This window comes from Rhinoderma darwinii, chromosome 3 (genome assembly GCF_050947455.1).
Source record: "Rhinoderma darwinii isolate aRhiDar2 chromosome 3, aRhiDar2.hap1, whole genome shotgun sequence".
Taxonomy (NCBI): domain Eukaryota; kingdom Metazoa; phylum Chordata; class Amphibia; order Anura; family Rhinodermatidae; genus Rhinoderma; species Rhinoderma darwinii.
Window position 1 is genome coordinate 329093609 of NC_134689.1, and position 16107 is coordinate 329109715.

The 16107-nt window shown below is 40.6% G+C and overlaps 1 protein-coding gene across 5 annotated transcripts in view; it reads right to left on the minus strand.

Annotated features, from left to right (window-relative positions):
• The window catches only part of MEGF11 (multiple EGF like domains 11), a 454207-nt gene that overhangs the window by 288388 nt on the left and 149712 nt on the right, over window positions 1–16107 (minus strand). For all 5 annotated transcript variants that reach the window (XM_075858312.1, XM_075858313.1, XM_075858314.1 and 2 more), the window contains exon 5: window positions 14129–14221. In XM_075858312.1, the coding sequence (XP_075714427.1) occupies window positions 14129–14221 (93 nt within the window). The remainder of the gene's footprint in view (window positions 1–14128; window positions 14222–16107) is intronic.

Here is a 16107-nt window from a genome sequence, read left to right on the forward strand (position 1 = left end):
TAGGAGTATTGAATGGGATACAGTTAGAAACAGTTATGAACAAATTAAACTCAGTGGGAGATGACACATCTACTGCATTAAGGATAGGTGCGTCATGGTTACCTACTACCTTTGACTTACAGCAAAAAGGGTTAGCTATAGATCAACTGTTCCTAAATGTTTTTAATGAAAGTATGCTAAACGAATATAGAACATTACAGAATGTATCAACTTTTGTAAATTGGACAGTATGTACGCTTAAAACGATGTGGCAACAAGAACAGATGAATAATTTTAAGAATAAATTGTTTAGTAGTCATGTTAGGCAATGGACAGACATTCTGCCCATAGGAGAGAGAAATGATACGTGGTTATTGTTCCAGCCTGAGTATACTGAGTGTACACCTAAATGGTGTGCAGGAAGACTAATAGCATTTAATGTGAAAAATCCTACTCTATTATGCAAATTTATTGTTATGCCAATGGTAATGATTGATCCGGTGACATTATTAGGACAATATTGGATGCCGGAAATGAAAGGAACACACATAGATTCTCAAAATAAGACAAGGAATATAGATTTGTGCCAGTTAACAGAGCAAGGATATGTATGTAATGAACAGTCAGGGATATATGAACCCTGTCTAATGCAGCACCAGGATAATGTATGCGCACTCACTATAATCCCAGAAGCTAACCTACAGGTTTATATTGAAGTAGGTCCACAGCATGTATGTTTAATAACTAACGACAAGCAGACCCTTAGCCAGTTTAATCTCATAGGACCATTTTGAGGATGTCTCTACAATGTGAATCATTTGACTTGGGGGAACCAAACTATAGTGTTCCTGCCTACTTTAGAAGAAATAATGTCCACTGTATGGGTACCTGAACCTTTGCCCTATGGAAATTTTAGTTTGCCACTGGAAGAGTTAAAACAAGTGTTACAAAAGTCTAAAGACGTAAAGAAATTGATAGCAGCCCATAATGTAACTCTAAGTAAAGTGAAAGTATTGGCTACAATAGCAGCTAAGGAAGTAATAAATTTATCGTCAGCAATAAAAGATGCCAGTGCCCATCACTGGTATGACATATTTACAGGATTTTCCCCCACTGCCACTAAGATACTGCACGTGTTATTCCAACCCTTGATATGTTTCATAATATTGTTTATATTGCTTACATGTTTTAATTGTTATACATTTTGCAAAATAAGGGAAGCATTCAATCAGAGGCCTATACATTATGATGAAAGAATGTTGTGAGATTACCCCACCTACATACCTGTGTGAATCAAGTGAAGAAATGGATCGAAGCCTTGCTATCAGGAGATAGAAGTAGCATTGGAATTTAGGTGTTGGTAAAATCACAAAAGGAGGGATTGTTATGGTATAAATATATGTATAATGTATCTGGGGCCCCAAGGAGTGAAATGTTATAAAGGAGAACATGTATTACAATATAATGGGTATTTTAGAAAGGTTAAGAGAGGAAATAGTTTGCAGCTGCTTTGCCGTCCCTTGAAATTGCAAACAGATGGTGGTCAATCACTTGACCAACCCCCCCCTAAGCATAAAGGAAACCTAAGGGAATACCTGGTGCTCCACCAATGGGCTTTATGGGAAAGAAGGATGTAAGGATTGAATATACAGATGACTCATATGTTATGGAATGTTCTTTGTTCTGATGCTATAAATGCGACCACTACGGTTAAATAAAGTCAGAAGGATTTTTACTTTGAGAAACGTCTCAGTGTATCTGTTGCTTCTCCGAGCTCGCACACCCCCCCACCTGATTTGAACCTGCATGGAGATCAAGGCGTAACGTGACCTCATTGCGATCACATCCCCATGGCTGCCCCCACACAGTATAATGTCCCTATAGCTGCCCTCCATGCAGTATAATGCCCTCATACAGTCCGAATAGTGCCTAATCAAATACATACTCACCTAACCCTTTTCTAACGACGAGTGGAGGAGATCCCTCTGCTCCTCCGGTCTGTGTGACTCGGTGCATATTTTCAGATTCCGCTGGACTTCTACCATATACCAGCGTTTCAGACATCTTATTGGTCCACGGTGTCCTCAATGCCCCCCTATTTGCTTCTTGTTTAGCTTTAATGTCCCTGCGCCATGGCGAGTGGACAGTGGCTGCCCCAATGGTATATACACGGATGATGCGAGTTATATACAGGGATGATGCCGGGCTGGTATATACAGGAATGATAGGCAGTGGCGTAACTAACACGGTAGCAGCCGTACCGACACGCCCCCCCATATGCCAGATGGCGCCGCTAGCAGACGTTATAGATGCTACAGCGGCAGCGCTGCTACTATGGGGCCCGCGCCACCGAGCCTCCAACAAGTAAGGGCCGGGCGACAAAGGCCCTCTCATGCCTGTAGGTGTCGCTAGCACAGCCAAATACATGCATTTGCACTGAATGGCCGGGCATGTTCCGTGTCCGACCATGCAGTGCCTTACAATGACGCTGATTGGCTAGCGGCGCGATGACGTCATCGCGCCGCTACCATGCTTGAAAGGCGCTGATTGGCGGGGCAAGTCATTCTGCCCCGCCAATCAGCGTCATTGGACGACGCTCGTTCAGCACCAGCAGATCCTCACAAGAGAGCACAGATATAGTGGTGGCTCTATCTACCGTGGAGGTCGTCTATATGTGAGCCACTATATACAGGGGGGGTCTATATGTGGGCCACTATATACAGGGGGGGTCTATATGTGGGGCACTAGCTACAGGGGCGGTCTGTATGTGGGGATGTGGGGCACAATCTACAGGGGGGTCTATATGTGGGAATGTGGGCCACTATATACAGGGGGCTTTATATGTGGGCCACTATATACAGGGAGCTCTATATGTGGGCCACAATATACAGGGGGTTCTATATGTGGGCCACTATATACAGGGGGGTCTATATGTGGGGATGTGGGGCACTATCTACAGGGAGGTCTATATGTGGGGCACTATATGTGAGCCACTATACAGGGGTGGGCTATATGTAGAGCACTATCTATAGGGAAGCTTTTTTTTTTAAGGGTACTTTCTATAGGGGTGGGCTATATGTGGGACACTATATACAGGGGTGGGTTACCTGTGGGGCACTAGCAACAGGGTGGCTATATGTAGATATGTAGTGCACAGTCTACAGGGGTGGGCTATATGTGGGACACTATATACAGGGGGAGCTATATGTGAAACACTATCTACAGAGGTGGGCTATATGTGGAGCACTATCTATAGGGGAAGCTATATGTAGGGCAGCACGGCGGCTCAGTGGTAAGCACTATTGCCTTGCATCTCTGGAGTCCATATGTGGTAAATATCTAAAGGGGCTTCTATGTAGGACACTATCTACAGGGGCTTCTATGTAGGTCACTATCTACAGAGGCTCTATGGGGGTCACTATCTACAGGGGGCTATGGGGGCACTATCTACAGGTGGCACGGTGTGTGTGTGACAGTGTATGGTACTATTATAATCAGGGACACAGTGTATGGTGCTTTATTATATTTAGAGGTATTGAGAATTTTAACTTTGTTTATAGGTGCAGAAATGTTTTAAAAGTGAGAAGCTGAAGACATCCGAGCGTAAAACTGCAGAAATGGGTCATGGCCTGCAGAAATGGGTCATGGCCGGTAGAAATCCATCATAGATGTCTGGACCGGAGGGAGAAGAAAAGAACTAGAATCTGAGACGTCACCGGTGAGTCCCTTAATGTAAATGTTTATTCTGCCTTTAATCAGCACTGTAGTCACTGTATGATCTGCAGCGAGATGATGGGTGGTATGATTTTTTTTGTTGTGAAACAGCATCTCCCAGAATATCCTCACCATTGTTCGGGCCATGCTGGGAGCTGTAGTTTTACGCCGTACAAACCTATACGGCAGGGGTTGCAGTAAATTGAGCTGTATTTGTTCTGGTGCTGTATATATGTACTGATCTTGGTTCTGATGCTGAATGTAAGTACTGAGCTTGGTTCTGGTGCTGTATATACACGTATGAGATTGGTTTTGGTGCTGTGTATATATGTAATGAGTTTGGTTCTGGTGCTGTATATGTGTACTGAGCTTGGTTGTAGTGCTGTATTTATGTACTGAGGTTGGTTCTGGTGCTGTATTTATGTACTGAGGTTTGTTCTGGTGCTGTATATATGTATGGGCTTAGTTCTAGTGCTGTATATATGTACTGAGCTTTGTTCTAGTGGTGTATATATGTCAGAGCTTGGTTCTAGTGCTGTATATATGTACTGAGCTTTGTTCTGGTGCTGTATATATGTACTGAGCTTGGTTCTGGTACTGTATACATGTCAGAGCTTAGTCCTGCTGCTGTAATTATATAGGATATATTTATAATAACCAAATTGCAGGGCAGATGCAATTGTTCTCAATTCATTGTATATTTAATGGGAATCTGTCAGGTAGTTTTAACCCCTTGAACCGCCACCATGCGGTAACACATGACCTGACAATATTTCCAAACATTCCCTTGTATGTTTTTTTCAGATGCAGCAAAATCCTTAAAATCCACTTTTAAAACGGCACACACTATATGCTAATTACTCATTAGAGGGTCATGAGGCAGTGCCGCTATCCTGAAGAGTCACATAATCCTGACTCCAAACCCACCTTTCCATGTTTGAGTGACATCTCCCTGGCTTATACAACTTTCTTGGATGCGCCATTGCCTTGTGGCACTATACACAAGGGGGAGGGGCTGTGTGGCACTATACACAAGGGGGGGGGCTGTGTGGCACTATACACAAGGGGGGGGCTGTGTGGCACTATACACAAAGGGGGCTGTGTGGCACTATACACAAGGGGGAGCTGTGTGGCACTATACACAAGGGGGAGCTGTGTGGCACTATACACATAGGGGAACTGTATGGCACTATTTACAAGGGGGAGGGTTGTGGCTCTATCTACAGGGGGCTGAGTGTGGTGCAATCTACAAAAGGGGTGTTACACTGTCTATAGGCGGGGCTATATAGCACTGTCTACGGGGGGGGGGCTGTATGGCACATTCTACAGGGGGCACTATATATAAGGGGGGCTGCTTGTGGCACCCGAGGGGGGCCCCAGTCAAGAGTTTGCTATGGGGCCCAGTCTTTCCTAGTTACGCCCCTGATGATGGGGGTACCTGTATATAACCCCCATCATCCCTGTATATACCAGCCATCATCCCTGTATATACTAAACAGCCATCATCCCTGTATATAACCCCATTATTCCTGTATATAACTCCTATTATCCCTGTATACAGGGTTGATGGGGGTAATACACAGGGATGATGGATGGCTTATATGTACAGGGATGAAGGGGATAATACATAATCCCCATCAACACTGTGTATTACCCTATCAACACTGTATATAACCGCCATCATCTGTATATATACAATTAAGGCAGGCACTGTCCGCCTGCTGTGGTGTACGGGCAATGAGGCTAAACAAGAAGTAAATAGAGCGGGCATTGAGGCGGAAAAAAAGTAAGTAGGGCAGGCATTGAGGACACCGTGGACCAATAGGATGCCTAAAACACCGGTATTTGGCAAACGTCCAGTGGAATCTGAAAATATGCAAGCCGCTCAGGCACAGACAGACACGAGACAGTGACGTCATTGCGCTTGTCTCCGCCGATCCGTGAGTTGCTGGCATTATACAGTAAATAGTTGAGCACGGAACTGCCTGCTTCCTGCTCTACCATAGGATTCTACTGTATCTGCAGCCTGAGGACACAGATACAGTTGAAACCGTGAAAAAAAAAACTAAATGCACAAGATGACGTCAGTTATTTGTGCTGAATTTCTGTTTAATTTTTCTTCCGATGAATTGCCCAGCCCACTGCCCCCTAATGCACTTTATATCTGTGCATGCACAGATACTGGCTGGTGACTGGCTCATATGTAGCCTCATGTGTCTTCACTCAATTTTGCACAAAAGATGGCTGAACCATTGTACAAATCGCCTGTCCGTCATGGCGGGTTCGCACCATTTTGAACAGAGCTCAGGTGTGTGGAAACCTCCTCCTGGCTATATATGCCCCATCTATTTTAATGTTACTATGCAGGCTAGCAAGTGGTTTGTGCCAAGGCCATATGCTACATTATCTTCTGGATTATTTTAATTCGCTCTAGTTCCATTTTAGATAGGATACATATCCAGGGTAAGCGCATCATCATACTTTACTGCAACTGGTTCACGACATTACCCTCATATTTTCCATGTGCATTTTAGGCACAACAGTACTTTATTATGGTGTGCTGCTTATATGGTGTAATTGTCTCATTGTCTAGGGTCACTATCCTATAATATATATATATATATATATATATATATATATATATATATATATATATATTCCGTTTGACCCCCTGTCAAGTCTTTGTATCTTTAGGCTACTTTGTCATCTGGCCCCATTAGAGTATCTCTCTGTATATTTTACAGTTGTATATGTATGGATGTTGAATATATAATTCTTCAATAAACGCAAGTTTGTATTTTTCAAAATATAGTGTCTAGTGGTTGTTTTTGGGGTTGTTTGGACCATTGTACAAATCGAGCACATAATAATAATTATAAAATGTATAATAATAATGTTAAAATTATTATTATTATTATTATATTATTATTATTATTTGGTTCTTGTAGAAACTGGAAGTATCTACCTACAGCATATAATGAGGTGTAGATATAACAAGAATGTGACTGATATCAAATTATATAACGCCTTTGGTTACAATTATTGCTACTAAGGCTGGATTCACACGAGCATGTTCGGTCCGTAAAGGACGGAACGTATTTCAGCCGCAAGTCCCGGACCGAACACACTGCAGGGAGCCGGGCTCCTAGCATCATAGCGAGGCAGGGACTCTTAGCGTCGTACATAACTATGATGCTAGGACCCCGGCTCCCTGCAGTGTGTTCAGTCCGGGAATTGCGGCCGAAATACGTTGCTTCCTTAACGGACCCAACATACTCGTGTGAATCCAGCCTAACAGTAAATAAAGGGATTGTGTGTTTAGAAAACCCATACCTTAGTAGGAAATTCTAAATTAATTACGGGTGGGGGGGGGGGTTGCAATTTTAGGACCACTCACCTATTAGCCAGAGAGGAGAGCAACTACAAAGAGCATCTGTTGCACTGGAGGACATGGACAGACCATTAATTTCAATGCGCACCATGTAATGCTTAACTTTTCCTGTGGTGGCACTGCAGGAGACGTAAACACTTTCTTTCAGACTTCCCTTTCATACTACAGCTGATTGCTGGGGTCCATTCTAATAAGAAAACAACCCCTATACATTTTTATGTGTAAGACTAACTTTATTTGTTAAATAAATGCACTAATTATTCATAATTTGCATAAATAATGATGATTGATAATTAATAAAATGATGTAATTACCTCGGTTTCCTTTGTCTAATATAAAATTTGGTTTTAAAATCAGAATCCAAATGGCAAATATGGACAGGGTTATTTGAAGGTGCAGGAGGTTCACAAATGTCTTATCTCATGGCTATGAACATAAGATAGCTGTCAGCCGAACGCCAGTTCATCTGTTTCTCCCAACTGCACCATAAACATGTATGCATGACTTGGAGAAACGTGCATTTTTATTTTAAAGGGAAGAAGGGAATAAGCTTGTCTCCCGCAGGAACAAAGGATCCGGCATGTTGAAATTTAGCATGGACAATTCTTTTTTTCCTGACATCTGCCGTTGGGGGAGTGTTTGAGAGCGCTCATATAAATGAGATAGTCGGCCAATCTAGCCAAAATCATCGGTTTTAGCTGACTTTTATCTAATGTGTCTGGCCAGATATACTTGTGCTGGGACAGAAACTGTAGAACTCAAAAACTGTTGATGGGTAAAGAGGTTGAAGTTTTTATCAAAGATATTAAAATCTTAATATTTGGTGAAACATACCTTATAAGCTATAGCTAACCCTGCATACCTTCCCATAATAGTCTATTGGCACAAATAAGAACGCAGAACACAATAGTCCAATTACTTCTTTTAGCCCAGAACTACTAGTCATCCTTAAAACACTGATGGGTACAAAGGTGGATATTAACAGTCTAGCGTAGATTAGAAAACAGCTTTAACTTCAACATTTCAGATGAATTACTGAGGGCAATCATTCACCGTAGACAAATCACTCTCCTTAAGATAAAGAATTAAGACACCCATCAAGAGATATTACATACACATCTATCTATATCCACTTTTCCCTCTTAATGAATTGTATATTCTCGTACCCAATATTGCCTTTATCTTCTTCATCAATCCAGGGTGTCACCTGTAATTCACTCGGTAATGTAATGAATTTCACAATACAAGGTCCTGGCTCGCAGAAGCGCTTCATAAATCCACCATGCCAACCTGCCTGACCAGCTCAAAAGAGGAAAATACGTCACAGACTCCCTAAAGGAACTCTAAAAAAAAAAGTCTCCTGGCAAATGTGGCTATAGGAGAAATGTAAAATGCTTGCTATAAGCAAAATGCTAAAACAAAATGAGGATGAATACCATTTGAAATCCCTTGAAACAGGTGCCAAAATGGCAGACGGATAAGGGAGAACAGCTCTAAACTGCGACTAGACTATTGGTTTCTATGCTAATATCGGTCTCAGTTACAGTGGGGTTAATTCCAAATAAGCAAAATGAGCTGTCACTCAGGGGGCACTCCAAAACGAGAACCGTTAGAGTGTCATTTATTAGAGTTAAACAGGAACGTATTTCATTTAGTAATTGGCTCCTCGCCCTCCGCTATCCTTCCTTTCTTTCTCTCTTTCTATTTTTTTTTTTTTTGCAGATGAAAACTCATAAATGAAATATGTTGGCCGCCTGCCCAGCGAGGAAATATAAAGGAATGAATGATGTTTCTATCTCAATCACAGTCATTGCTTTTAATATTCCTAATTACTTGAAAAAGCTGCATATTCAGTACCGGAGAAAAAGTATTTTCTTCTGCGATCCTTTTTTTCACTTTGTACTCACGAGATCGGGAGAATTAGTCTGCAGTGTTCCTGTCCGCCCTATCCTTAAGGGGAGTTTATTGGATAACACGGGGTATGCAGGATCTATACACTTTCTGTTAATTTGGCAACATTGGGCTATAATAAAACCTTGAAGGTTGCGGGCAGGATCAGAATGTGCTGCTGTTCAGTTAAGTACTTATTTTATCAAAAGATCATAAACAGTTCATATACAGTATTGTATTAAAAAACATTAACTGATGATCCTTCCAAGTTTTATACAGTATTTCAAAGTCAGATTACAGGAGCAGCAGGTACCCAGGGCCTCCAGCATTTTGGAGCCTCCACCATCCCATGTCCATCTCAGGTCACCACTATACAGCACCGTTATTTTATGACGCTATTAAGGCAGTTATGTCAGCATTTTGGTGTATAGAAGTTTATGACACTGTTAATTGTGCACTATATGGCAGTTTTATTATACTAATTTTTCATCATTTCTCCCTTAAACCCGAGTCCCAAAAAATACTTGGCCTAGGGCTTCATATACATTAAGGAATATTTCAAACCTACCCCAAAAAAAGGTCATATGGTCATTAATATTAACGGCAATTTCAGGCAGATCACCTAATGAGGTTATAATGACCACCTCACATGATAATAATCTTCTCAAACTGGAGAGGACCATCACCATTTATATTGAAAAATCACCTGTGAAGATTCAGCCCACGTGCTCATTCTCAAACTTCAGACACTGTAATTGAGTTGGCTGAGATCAGGTCATCAGCTCAAGTGGTTGAACACCAAAATGTTCTCTTATCCCTTAGTGGAGACAATAATAAACGCTTTGCTGGCACCAAATTTAGAGAAACACGCAAAAAAAAAAAAAAGGAGTCAGATATTGGTTCGTTTCATATGTATGTATGTATGCATGTATGTATGTATGTATGTATGTATAACACGGAAGACCACTTTAACTAGTAGTTATACTCAATTGCCCATATGACATGTCAATCAAGAGTGAGCTAGAAAATCAATGCTGGAAGCTCATTTAACGATAATCTATAGGATGAGTAATAACTTGAGTCTGCTTTAATTCACTAGGCAACTAAGGGTAAATGTGGAGCAGAATTGTATAGCTTTAGTCATGACTATCCTGTGTTTTTAATGTTTTGTCAATACTTCTACTAAAATTAAAAATTTGGTAAAATATGAAACTCTCGGTTTATTAGGCCTTATTTACACGAGCGTAGACTTATGTAACTCAATGGGGCCGTTCAGACAGTCCGTGATTTTCACGCAGCGTGTGGCCGCTGCGTAAAACTCACGACATGTCCTATACTTGCGCGTTTTTCGCGCATCACGCACCCATTGAAGTCAATGGGTGCGTAAAAATCACGAGCGGCACACGGACGCACTTCCGTGTGCTGCGCGTGATTCGCGCAACAGTTGTTGAAGAAATGAAGGCAAAAATAAAAGCACCTCCTTCATTTCTGTTTCTAATCATAAAAACAGAGTGTCATAACGATGCCATATGCGTGAAAATCACGCAGCAATGCACCCAACACTGATGACACACGAAACTGCAACGCGCAAAAAAAGCAGCGTTTTTTGCGCTCGCAAAATGCACACGTTCGTGTAAATACGGCCTAATACCCTAACAAAGGGGAATCCACTGCATAGCATTTTAAAGTGCCAATAATGGGACAAAAGTATGGGCCTTACCTCCTCATCCCTTAGAAATAGGACTTTTCCAGGGAAGAGTGACTCTTAAATGTTAGGGCACGCACATATGTGGCGTTTTCTCGTGCCGTTTCTTAAATGGATTTTTTCTTGCATATATTGGAACATTTTCCTGTCATTTTTACAAAAACCAGCACAGAAGCTGCCTAAAAATAAAAAATAAATCGGTGGTGAACATGCCACATGTGAACATACTGTTAAATGGTTGAGGGGTCTCACAGAGGGGCAAATTATTTCCAGCTCACTGATAAGCACTTAGGAATAAATCTAAAAAAGGCCTGTCTTCGTGTGAGGATCCCTTTCAGTGATTTTCAATAACACATTTTCACTGTTTACATATGCATTGCCAGTCAATAACTATATCCAACACTTAATTTTTTCTTCATACTGAGAGAGAAACATCACTGAAAAGAATCATATTGTGTGACAGAAAAATTAGGACAGAAAATATAAAGCAGTAGGAGGATCTATAGAGAGAACATCGCACAAGGCTACACTACAAAGACAAAAAAGAATACAGTATGTAATTTGTGCTTTCAACCAAGCTATCACTCAATGCGTTCCAAACATACTGGAAAGAGAGTTTCTATTTAAAAATTAGCTAAGGGCGAAACAGAATTTTACCACATGTGAAATCACATACGGGCAGATCAATATATATTAACCCATCAAAAGCTCCAAATATCATAGCTGCACTATGCACTCACAATAGCGTGACCAATACGTAACCCCACAAGTAAACATTTCCCCCGAAGATAAAAAAGAAATCAGCGAATGCATGTTCTTTAGCCATTTTTAAATTATCTGAATTTTCAAAAGTAACTACCACAAGTGGCTGCAAATATATTGCCCGTAGGGATTGTCAACCGGCTTTCCACATATAAATAAAAATCTGCCAGTATATAGTTCTGGAATTATATTCATGAACCAACAAGTTCACAATGAAGGGAATTAGAGATTAGTCCATGTGGGGCTCTGTTTGTGACAGTTCTTCTGTTGTTGTTGTTTTTTTTACAGTGTTGTGAAAATCGTGGCAAAACTGTAATAAGACCCGTCAGCACCATGTGAACACAGCCAGGCAGTGCATGGAATTTGTGCATAGCTTTTTTGTTAAAATAATGTGAATATAATCAAAAAGAAATGCTGTATCTGTGGCTGCAATCTACGGTATATCATGAAATAGCTCTTTAAAACCTGTAATACTTATTAAAATTGTGTGAATGAAGTGATGTGGCAGCGTAAGGGTGCCCATACATGATGGGGCATTTCTCTTTAAACTATGTGCCATGCCGTTCTCGTCCGCGCAGTAATTATCGTGGCTCAGCTGCATAGGGTAAGGGCACCTTTACACAGCAGGTAGAGTAGGATACAGGTGCTTTCACCAGGGCAATCAGAATGCCATATTGAGGCCAACATATTGAGGCCATCCTTTGCTGCTAGTTTGGGTCATCAGACCCACAGTTGGGCCAGGATTTTCACCTGCAATCGAGGGGCAGAAATGCTGGCCTAATAGTGTATGGAGACGATGCGGTTGCATTGCTTTCTTGGGTGAAAGAAAATGTCAAAAACCACTTTGTTTTATCAAAATACAATGTTTTATCTTTTATTCAACCACAGCATGTGAATACACATAACTGCGCTGTCTTTTACAAAAAGGTATCTGCTACTGGGCCAAGTAGTGGATGTATTGCAGATTTTCGATGCAGATTCCCCACTGAAAATCCTTAACAAAATTAAAACCCTTGGCGACATACGACGTACTATTACTGAAACGCCAAGTGGAAGTATGGAGCACGCTCACGCACTGAGCTCGCTCCATACTTGGCGGATGACGGCTGTGTTACACAGCCGACACCTCACTCCAGCGTGCGGAACCGAAGTGCACTTTGATTCCACCCGTTTAACATCTTAAATGCCGCCGTCAATCGTGACCGTGGCGTTTAAATTGTTAGAATCAGGGGACACCCCCTCAAACACTCAATCGCGCCCCCCGCGGCACGATCGGCCATTTACAATGGTTGTTATGGCAGCTTGGGGGTCTAATAAAGGCCCCCAGTTCTGCCATCTTTGTACTCCTTTGAAGCTCTGCCTCTGGCAGGGCTTCAAAGGAGGCTGTCCGTGTCACGATATACTGCAATGCATTAGTATTGCAGTATATCATGCAAGCGATCTAACAATTGCTGTTTAACATATCTGGTATCGCCGCGTCCATAAAAGTACGAACTATCACAATATAGCATTGTTTAACCCGCTTGGAGAACGCCGTAACATTTGTATAAAATACAAAATTGCTTTTTTTGGTCACCTTAGCTTTTAAAAAATAAAATAAAAAAAATGATCAAAAAGTCGCATGTACCCCAAAATGATATCGGTTAAAACTATAGCTCTCCGCAGAAAAATGAAGCCCTCACATCGCTAAATTGATGGAAAAAGGTAAAAAATGTATGGCTCTCAGAACATGGCGACACAAAACAATTTAGTTATTTTTTAAAAAAGTGGTAAAACAAAACAAAAATATATAAATTTGGTATCGCCGTAATTGTATCAACCTGTAGAATAAGGTGCACATGTAGTTTTTACTGCCTAATGGACGCCGTAAAAACAAAACCCCCCCAAAAGTGCTGTAATCAGTTTTTTTCCCATTTCACACTACAAAAAAAAATTTACACACTACAACTTGTCCCGAAAAAACAAGCCCTCATACGGCTATGTCGACAAAAAAATCAAAGAAGTTATGGCTTTTGGAATGTAGGGAAGAAAAAATGAAAATTATAAAACTGAAATTGGCCGTGTCTCCAAGGGGTTAATGCATGTACACCCAACTTCTAGGGCATGCTACAGATTCAATAATCAATTCAGTTTGCTCTTTTCTTTTGATTTTGCAGCAGGTTTTACCTATTGCTATGCAGAGGGTGAAATACAGAGCAAAATCTGTAGTGAAATCCACAATTCTGTTACATGAGGTAGTTGTCAAATTTTAAGCCGTATCTGCAGTGGAAATTTTCTGCCAAGTGTGGACATTTGGCTGGACCGGCCGACCATGTGTATGGTGGCGCCCTGACTCTCCCCCAACAGCAGATGTCTGGGGAGAGAAGGTACGGGCATGTTGAACTCAAACAAGCCCGATCCTTTCGTTCATAAAGAGATATATTGCTGCCAGAGTCGTCTCCCAATCCAAGCTTGCATGTGTATGGGGGATTCACGAGGAATAGCTGTCGGTCAAACAGACATTCGGCCGTCAGCTAATGAATGTGTATGGCCAACCTTGACCATGAAGGAACCCAATCTACTGTCACCTGACTCCCTCATCTATAAATATAGTCTGGATTACACCATTTATCTAACCTGTGCGGAAATCCAAACAAATTATAAAGAGTGTCCAGAATGACAACACAGAATTATGTATGAGAACTCACCACTAGAGCAGTCTGCACCACCCCATCCCGGCTCACAGTGACAGGTATCTGGTGACACACACCTCCCGTGTACACATTCCTCAGTGCAGAGGGCTGAAAGGAGAAGATAGATATTAGAACGTTAAACTTGGGAACATAAAAAATGAAAACAGAAAAAGCTAACGAAACATTAAAAATCTATTTCTTGTAAAGATCCATGGCACCATCCATGGCACAGTGGATAACCATTAAAATGAAATTAAGCCGTCAAGCTGTTTTATTCTATTTTACTAACAAACACGATACCAGTTTATCCAAATGGATAACAATATGTATATTTATAAGAAGCTTTAGAATTATAGGATAATTCTGTCTGGACCATCATACAATATATGACCAAATGTATGCGCACACCCCTACAAATTATTGAGTTTAGGTGTTTCAACTATACCCATTGCAAACAAGTGTATCAAAATTAAGCACACAGCCATACAATCTCCGCAGACAAACATTGGTCATAGAATAGGTCATACTGATGAGCTCGTGACTTCCCCTTCCGCCGCAGCCATTTTTTGGATTTTCACTTTAGTTTTTTCCTCCCCCACCTTCTAAAAGCCATAACTTTTTTCGTCAATATATTGGTACGAGGGCTTGTTTTTTGCGGGACGAAATGTAGATTTTTACGGCACCATTTATTGTACCATCCAATGTAGTGGGAAACTGGAAAAAAAAATCCTTTGTGGGGTGGAGTGAGAAAAAAACAGCGATTCTCCATTTTTTGTGTTTTTCGTTCTTACGGTGTTGTTAATAACAACATGTTAACTTTATTTTGCGGGTCAATTACGATTACGGTGATTCCAAATTTATATATTTTTTTTTTATGTTTTACTACTTTTACAAAGAAAAAATGGATTGTTAAAAAAAACAAATGTGTGTTTTCTCGCAATATTCAGAGAGCCATTACATATTTTTTTCCGTCAATTGAGCGGTATGGTGGCTTACTTTTGTGGGGTGAGCTGTAGTTTCTATCAGTACCATTTTGGGTGACTTTTTGATCACTTTTTTATAAAATCTTATGCGGGGAATGAAGTGACCAAAAAACAGCAATTCTGGTGTTTAATTATTTTTTACGGCTTTCACTGTGCAGGTTAAATAATTTTATATTCGAATAGTTTGGACTTTTCCGGACGTGGCAATAGTAGTTATTTTAATCATATTTTTTTTTTTACATTGCATTTGCGGGAAAACGGGAAACGTTTTTCTTTTAAATTGTAAATTTTTTTTATATATTAAAAAAAACTGTTTTAACTGTTTTTTACTTTTTTACTAGTCCCCTTAGGGCTTTTACTAGTCATCCTATGAGACTTGAACCAGCGATCATTGGCTCACTTGCATGATATACTGCAATACTAATGTATTGAAGTATATTGTTATACTGACAAACCCCTATGAAGCCCTGCCGGAGGCAAAGATAGGAGTACAAAGATGGCAGACTTGGGGGCCTTCATTAACCCCTTAATGACCAGCCTATTTTAGACCTTAATGACGAAGCCATTTTTTAAGTTTTTCCATCGTCGCATTCCAAGAGCTATAACCTTTTTATTTTTGCGTCGACATAGCTGTATAAGGTCTTGTTTTTTGCGGGACAAGTTGTATTTTTTAATAGCACCATTTTGGGGGATATATTATTTATTGATTAACTTTTATGAACTTTTATTTGGGGGGAAATAGAAAAAAACCTGAAATTTCGCCATTCTTTTTCGCGTCTTAAATCTACGCCGTTTACCGTGTGATATAAATAACACAATAACTGTATTCAGCGGGTTGTTACGATTGCAACGATACCAAATTTGTATAGTTTTTGTATGTTTTACTACTTTTACACAGTAAAAACGCTTTTTTTTTCAAAATTATTTGTTTTTGTGTCTCCATATTTGAAGAGCCGTAACGTTTATATTTTTTCGCCGATGCGGTTGTATGAGGGCTTTTTTTTTGCGGGA